Source organism: Malania oleifera, chromosome 7, assembly GCF_029873635.1.
Source record: "Malania oleifera isolate guangnan ecotype guangnan chromosome 7, ASM2987363v1, whole genome shotgun sequence".
Classification (NCBI taxonomy): domain Eukaryota; kingdom Viridiplantae; phylum Streptophyta; class Magnoliopsida; order Santalales; family Ximeniaceae; genus Malania; species Malania oleifera.
Window position 1 is genome coordinate 80,572,028 of NC_080423.1, and position 8,732 is coordinate 80,580,759.

Genomic DNA, 8,732 nt, shown 5'->3' on the forward strand with positions numbered 1-8,732 from the left:
ATACGTATCTTATTCACACAGTGGAGACTAAATCTAGGGTATTATTGTAATTATGAGTTGCTCCTGCCACCTGCTGTTCTGTCATACAAAAGCCTGAGAATGCAGAGATTGGTAAAACATCACCCTCTGTCTGGAGGGGATGTGGGTATACGTGACGTTGGGACAGTTGGGTCGTGTGTTTGCGAGCTCAAAGAGACAATGCTCTGTTAGACAGCATGTGGAAGCCAGTTCTTTAATACTCTGCTGTTCTCGCGCTTTGCTTAGCTTAGCTTAGCTTAGCTTGCCTGTTCACCTTCTCCCACCCGACCCCACCCCACCACTCTCCATAATTACTCCTGTTCCTTCCTATCTTCTTTTGTTTAGAATAACACAAAAATATATGTATTTATACATATAATGCTGGAAATGACAGTTCTATCTTCTTTCCCTGCTGTCGCCTCACCTCCCCACTTCTTCTAGCACATTTATCAACCAATCAGGCTTATTCCCCAGGTCCTTGGAGAGGAATCAGAAGAGTCTACTCGATCATGGCTGATCACCAGGTACCTCTCTCTCTCTCTCTCTCTCACACACAAACATAAAAACAGAGAACTTATGGGGTCATCTTAGGTGCCCTTTTTTCTTTTTGAATGTGAAGCTTTGTTGGTATATTTGGATGATCAAATGTGAATTTTGTTTTGGGGGTAGTAAGGAGACTCTGTTAGTTTTGCAGGAAGAGGGATGGCCGCTGGGGTTGCAGCCCCTGAATGTGAGAGCTGGGTTCGTCAGAAATAGAAATTTGCCTGGTTCTGTTTCCTTCAGTACTCTGCTCACTGCTTCTCCTACCTCCTCTCATGGCTCTTCTTCGGATCCTGACACACAGGTCTGTATCTTTTTTATGTGTGTGTCAGAAAGAGAGAGAGAGTGAGAGAGATTTATTTCCCTGTTTCATTCATCTTGCTCCTTCCGTGAAGGCTTTTGCAGCGTTTTGTGAGTATAAATGGGTTTATTCCTCTTTTTTAACTATTTTGTTTTTCAAATAGAATGTGACGGGAAAAAATACAGAAGGGAAAGGAAAAGATTAAATATGACTTTCTTCTTAATCATTTTACGCGGTTCTCCTTCTTTTCCCTTAACCAAGTAGTGATGGATAATTGTTTGGACTTTGCTGTGGGAATTAAAGAATTATGACACGACTAACCATAATAAGCTGCAATATGTAATATGTAATCACAAATCTAGCTTTTCATTTTATTACACTGAGCATCTCAAATCCTCTCTCTCTCTCTCTCTCTCTCTCTCTCTCATTACACTCAAAAAGCAGACTGGTTACAGCCGTACAGAACACCAACATTCTGAAAACTCAATCCTCTTGTTGACTGCATTCCTTATTCTACTCTTTTTCAGTCTGCGTCATCCTAATTTTAATGTTAACAACTCTTTTCTTCTTCACATGATTTTGCGTGTTGGCACAGTTTGTGTGTTTCTTCTTCTTCTTCTTCTTCTTCTTGATTTGATCCCCTTCAATTTCCTTCTTGTGATTGGTTTCAGTCCACTGGATCCTTCTTCCATGACAAAAGCATCACCCTGGGCAGCCTCATGGGCATATCTAGCATCCTAGAGCTGTCGCGAAGACCGACCCAAGGAAGAACCATAGAAACCTCAAGAGACAGAAAGATTTGCAAGCCTAAACCTTGGTTCTTCTCAATGTGCTCCAAGGTGAACACTGATGCTATAAACCCCAACAAATCCCTGTCCCTTGGTCACTATCTTGAGGCAGAGAGGAGAGCTGCCACCCTATACCGCAGCACTCCCAACCAAACCGTTCACGGACCGGATGATTTCTTGAAGCTGCCTGTTTCATGCCCGAACACACTTTTTGTCTGCAACAAGGTTGCTCCTCCTCAACCAAGTTCATGGTTTGTTTTGGATGGTGAAGGAGGATCCAGCAGTGGATTAATAGATGATGGTAATGGGTATGGAGTCCCATTGCTGTTTTCATGTTTGTGTGGACAACTCTCTCACTGAATGATGGAAATAAACGGATGATCAACTCATTTGTTTCTTTATCGTTTCATTGTTCTTGGGGTTTGGATTCCATGTTCATGAACACAATTCCAGGCTGCACTGATTCAGGAGAAACACTCTTTCCCCTGCACACCAAAGTTCAACTCAGTTGAGGTGGGGTATCTTGAGGAAGATTTACCAAGAACTGCTGCATTTTCTTATTGTACTATACCCTTCTCATTGGATTATGTAATACAATATTAGATTAAGTTTGTGGCTTTCGAAATATTCCTTGTGTTTTCCCATCCGTTTTTTATATTGAAGATTGAACAATGGTGTTGCCATTTCACCCACAATTCATTTGTTTTCGAGATTTGAGAATGATCATGATCGAACAGCAGGCAAATTAATTATATTACTGTTCAGCTTTTCCAGTTCAAGTGCATGAACTAGCTTAGCTTCCCTATGTGGTATTGTATCATATGTTTCTTGGAGTTTTAAGGGATTTGATTTTCTGATGGCTTTGAGCAGCAGCAATGCTAGGCAGCTTCTGTTTTGAAAAATACCTTGCAAGCCTTGAACCTGTTATGTTGACAGATCAAGCTGATTAAACAAAGGTGAATTATGATTACTATATCACTTCATAAATTTGGTTCAAGGGTAAACTTGTTGAAGTTAAGCTTTAACTTCTTTTAATTTAATGCAGAAGTTTTACCAAAAAATGCTATTTTTTCATGGGTCAAATTGTTAGTGTTCACTGCCCGATGAACCAGCATGTGACCAAGATTTTCATTTATCACCCAGAAAAAAGGGGAAAAAAATAATGCCATTTATTAAAAATATGTATTTATATGTGATAATTATTCTCATGCATTAATTTCCTAAGATGGTTCACAGCACCAGTTGACGGCTTGTCAAATTTTGGTTTGTAAACACCATCCTAGTTTTCTGAAAGGATCAAATGGTTCTCAACTTTTGGTTTCCAGCTGGTTGCTCTCAGCTAAACAGTTTACCAGGGGATGCTGAGGCTGAACCAAATTAAAAATAAAAGCACAAATTACATTGCTTCCTGAAATTTGACTGAATTGCACTTCACTTTCTAAAAATTAAATCAACAAATTGTAATTAAGGATCAAAGTTGACGAAGGGGCAGCATCAAGGTTCTGCAGCCATGGAGAAATTAGAAGAGGAAGGGGAAGGGACGAGAGAGGAGATGCCAGGGATTCAAATTCATCAACAACTATGCATCATGGCTTTCCCACACTATTTATAAAAAAAGTCTTTTTACAAAAATTACTCATAAACCCCTAAAACTATATTACTTTACGAACATACCCCTACTTTACACAAATATTGCAAACAACCCACAAATATGCATAATCTTACACTAATTAATACTAAACACACATAATAAACTACTAACTTAACCCCACAATTCTTTAACTATACTCTTCTTAACTATTCACTAGTAAGGATCTTCCTAAGGTCTTGCTTCTTGCCCTACATCAACTCTCCCCCAGTTAGAAAAAAATTTGGCCTCAAATTTTGAAATGTTGGAGAGTCAAAAGGGAGAAGAAAACTGAATGCCAGTACTTGAATGAGACAAGAACTGTGTTGGGTGATTATTGGTGTTATTTTTGAGAGGCCTTTAATGTTTTTTATTTATAATCTCTCAATGCTTGTCTTGTAACCACAGTATTCCTCCGCTAAAAGTGAAGGTATATCAATAAATAAATAGAGGTTTCGCCCTCCTAAAAAAAAAAAAAAAGGGAGAAGAAAAGTTGGAATTTTGAATGCCAGCACTTGAATGAGACAAGAAACCACATTCCACTGACAACACCATAGAGTTGACTTGAGAATTAGCATCAATGAACTCATCAGGTATGACAAACTCTACAATAGGAATGCATGGAATATTTTGGATGTCTTCAAACACTTCCATTGCCTTGCTTGTAGTGTCTTCAATTTGAGTAACGTTGACACGATCACAAACCTCAAATTCTTTGTCTTGGAGGTTGGTAGAGTAGGCTTCAAAATAATTTTATTTCCATTGTAGTGGAAGACATGTGTTCTATGTCCTTGAGTTGCACCCAAATCATTTAACCAAGGTGAACCAAGGAGTACATGGCCAGTATTTAAAGGTATGTTCTCACACCAAACATTATCAAAGTAAGTACCCATTTGGATAGAAACCAAAAATCTTTGATAAACATGTAAAGGTTATGTTATCGATCCAAGATATGTTATAAGGCTTTGGAGGTGTTTCGGACAAAGTTGCATACAAATGACTCCATTTATGGAAACCACATTCATTGGACATCTCTCATCAATGATGATTTTACAAAACTTTTCTCCATTGAAGAGCTTGAAATTGTGCCCAACTTATGATAAATGACATTCCCTTTTTTTTTTTTATGTAATTTGTCACCATGTGGCTGAATTTATGTATATATATATGCTGCAACATAGATATGGCCAAGAACCCTCCAACACAATTTTCCACAAGCCTCACTCTCAATTTCTCAATGTCTTGCTGTAATGAAACAAATTCACAAAGAAAACTCACCAATTATAGTAAAAAAAAAAACCTGATTTTTGGTGGTGGAGTGACGCATATGCTTGCAATATATTATGTTCGCAATCAAAATATCTTCTTACACCTCAAAATATTGCAAAGAAAATCTAAAATACCGTGGTTAGGCAATATTTCTCATGATATTATAAACAGGAGATATCACAGATTGAAAGAAACGCAGAGAACAGAGGAGGAAGAAGGAACAATGCCGAAAACAAAGGAAGAAGGAGTTGCGCTAAAGGGAGCTTCGGGCCTTCATCTCCTTTTCTTATTGAGAACTGTACAGAAGAATCAAGATATAAAGGAAGAAAAAACAAAGATAACAGAATTATAGCTTCACATGCCTATACAACTGAAGAAACAGAAAGGGAATATACAAGAACAAAAAATAGAGCTGATGCCCATCCTATTCAAAGCCACTCACGTGGGATCCCAGCTTCCTTCTGATTTCTGATGCGATGCTGGAGTCTGAGCTAGAGTTTGAGCTGGAGCTAGGGTTTGAGTTGACTGAGCTGGAGTTGGAGTCTGAGCTCACAGATCATCCTTTATTAGTAATAGCCCCCCGCAAGATGGAGAGTAGAAATTTTCTACTCCCATCTTGGACGGATGTGGATAAAATAGGGAAGAAGCTATAGGTTTTGCAATTTGCGAGCTACTGCTAACATGCTGAGTAACTAAACTACCATCTTGAATTTTCTCGCAAATAAGATGACATTCTAACTCAATGTGCTTTGTGCGTTCATGGAATACCGAGTTTGCAGCCATATGTAAGGCAGCCTGGTTGTCACATAAGAGAGTGGCAGGTTAAGGATGAGGGACTTGGAGATCATTCAAGAGGTAACAGATCCAAGTAAATTCAAAGCATACCATTTCCATGGCTCTATACTCTGCCTCAGCAAAAGACCTGGAGACAATGTTTTGCTTCTTGGACCTCCAAGAGATCAAAGAAGAACCAAGGAAAATGCAGTAGCCAGTTATAGATTTTCGATTATTAGGACACGAACCCCAATCACTGTCACTATAAGCCTTCAGATGTAAAATGGAAAGTGAGGGATAAAAGAGACCTTGACCAAGTGCTCTCTTGATATATCTGAGAACCTTGTGTGTTGCATTTAAATGAGGGACCCGTTGGAGTTTCCATGAATTGGCTAAGAAGTTGGACAGATAAGAGAGGTCTGGCCGAGTGATGGTCAGGTACATTAATTGGTCAACAAGTCTTCTATAAATGGTAGGATCCCCAATAGGTTCTCCCTTATCCTTTGACAACTTGAGATTTGGATCCAAGGGTATTTTAGCAGGTGTAGACCCAATGGTTCCCGTATCTGATATAATGTCTAAGGCATACTTTTCTTGACAAAGATGAATTCCCTTTGCTAATCGTGCAACCTCAATGCCAAGGAAATGTTTGAGTTGGCCAAGATCTTTGATCTTAAACTTTTCATTCAATACTGCCTTAGGTTCATCAATAGATCTCATGTCATTGCTGGTCATAATCATGTCATCAACATAAACTAAGATAGCAATGAAAGAGCGATTATAGACTCAAGTAAACAAGCTATAATCACCTCTAGATTTATTGTAACCATGCTGGATGATGAAGGAAGAGAGGTTGGCATACCATTGCCTCGAAGTTTGTTTGAGGCCATATCAACTTTTGAGCAGCTTGCAAACCTTTGCTTCATCTAATGTGAGATAACCAGGTGGTAGTTTCATGTACACTTCTTCATCAAGATCACCATGACGGAAGGCATTGTTGAATTCGAATTGATGTAAGTAGAAGCCTTTGATTGCTGCCAATGCTAGCAAAGCCCAAACAGACACTATCTTAGCCACAGGGAAAAAGGTTTCGTGATAGTCTATACCTTCTTCTTGTGTGTAGCCTTTGCAGACTAATCTGGCCTTGTATCGTTCAATGGTCCCATTTGCATTGTATTTTATCTTGTAAACCCACTTGCATCTGATGGCTTACTTACTAGGAGGAAGATCAGTAAGAACCCAGGTTTTTTTTTGTTCAAGAGCTGCAATATCAATCTGCATAGCTTTCTCCCAGTTAGGATTCTTAACAGCATCATGATAGAAATAAGTGAAAGTTGAGGTGCAGTCCCAAGAGGGGGGGGGTGAATTGGGTTATTAAAATTTTCTATATAAATTTTTAATGAATTCAAAACCTTTCTAGCAATCACACAATAATACTTAGATATTTAACCAATCCACAAACCACACTCAATCTCAACACAAGCAAACAACAACCAAATAATTCAATCAACACAATAAACACACTACAGCACTTTGTTGATTCCGAACACTCAAAGAAGAGTTTGGTTGTAGCCCTGTGTGAATAAATTTGATTCAAGCCCTGTTATGAATGAAATTTGTTTACTTTCTTTCAACTAAGATTTTCGTAAACGATCAACGTACTCCCTTTAAGGTTTCCACAAAGATCAATGTACTTTCTTAAGTCAAAAATCTTCTCAATCTCGATTTTGGCTTCCTGCACTTTGAATACACACCACACAATTTATATATGCAGAAAATAAAGAGAAAGGTTAAGAGTGAGACCGAGATTTTTACGAGGTTCAGTTTATCCCCAGCCTACGTCCTCGCCTTAGGCTACAAGCCTCCTTAAGGGTAGAGCCCCCTCTCCAAGCGATACCCCACGCTTGGTCCAACGATCCAAACAACCTTGAACCATCAAGAACTACAAGAAGAAGATCAAATATGTGTGTACAAAGAATGCTCTCAGATAGAGTTGGTTAGTAAAATTTGAAATCACTAATATATTTCAATCAAAATATAAAAAAGAATGAAGTATGAAGCTCAAGAATTATTTCACTAGTATTGTAAATACCCGAAGAATTATAGTAATTAAAATAATAGAAGAAATGAGAGAAAATGAATTTTAAAAAAGGGGTTTAGCAGGGTCTCATCGACGAGAGTAGAAATGCTCATCAACAAGCAGGGCTCTTGGGCTCGTCGACGGGGACGCGTGGCTCATTGTCGAGAATTTACCGAGAGGCCTGTTTCGGGGGTCTGAAAATCGTCGACGAGGATTAAGTGTTCGTCAACGAATCTCCTCATGGACTCGTCGATGAGGTAATGTGGCTCGTCGACGAGGCCACATGAATAACACTCTATATATAGCCTCAAAAACTGATTTTTAGTGAGGAACTTCATTTTTATTCAGTTTTTCTCTCTTTACACGGTTCCTCTCACTTCTCTCTAGGTTTCGGCTCCGTATCTCCCCGGTTTGACGATTAGAAGTTACCACGGTGATTCTGAGGAGATTCTCTACAACATAACCGAAGTAAAATGCTAATTTGAGAAATTTGGAAACCATTCCAAAACCAGGGTAAGTAGATTATTTGGGTATTGTTAGTATTACCAAGTTTATTTGAGCCTAGATTTTGTATTATATAAGAACATATTGGTGTTTTGTGGAATAAAATTAGGGTGTGATGTTTTCAGGGTTAGGGTATTTTTCGGACCCTATAGGCATGGGGTGAGGACCCTAGAGAATAGTTCCAAGTGTCCAGGTAAATTATAATTCAGTAAATGACGAGTATGTAGGTTCGAGGAATTATAATTGATTTATTAGGAATATGTATTATTTCAAGAATTAGGGAATAATACGCCGTGAGCGTGAGGATAAGTGGGAGGCGAGCCTCCCAACTAGTTAGGTAAGGGAAATATGCTATGCTAGCAAAATCATGAATTTTTTTTTATCATTATCAATTCTAATATTTGAATATAAGTATAGTGTGTGATTTTGAATATGTTAGAAAATAGATTTATATAGATTTTATTGTATGTGTTTTAATCAGCATGCGGCATGAGTTTGTGATTATTCAGTACAGAATTTATACAATTTTCAAAGTATCATGAAACATACATGTTTTGTAGAATTATGAATTTCCAGTTTACATACATAAAGACATTTTTCAGAATATTCAGAAACATGATTTATAGTATTTTCAAAATTCCATGATTTCAAAACCATAACACTCTAATATTCAGATATTCAATTAGATATTTAGATATTCAGATATTTAGATATTCAGTCGGTTATTCAGATATTCAGATTATTTAGATCAGTTTTACAGTGTTATGGTTATTTCAAAATCATGGTAAATCAGTAGGATAATTATAAATATCAGTATTATATAGTATCATA

General features: G+C 37.8%; 1 protein-coding gene across 1 annotated transcript; it reads left to right on the top strand.

Annotated features, from left to right (window-relative positions):
* Positions 1-226: 226 nt before the first annotated feature.
* On the top strand, positions 227-2,342 carry LOC131160100 (uncharacterized protein At3g17950). Its single transcript, XM_058115437.1, has 3 exons — positions 227-542; positions 713-862; positions 1,531-2,342. The coding sequence occupies exons 1-3, from the start codon at positions 528-530 to the stop codon at positions 2,005-2,007; spliced, it is 642 nt and encodes a 213-aa protein (XP_057971420.1). The 5' UTR covers positions 227-527; the 3' UTR covers positions 2,008-2,342.
* Positions 2,343-8,732: the final 6,390 nt, after the last annotated feature.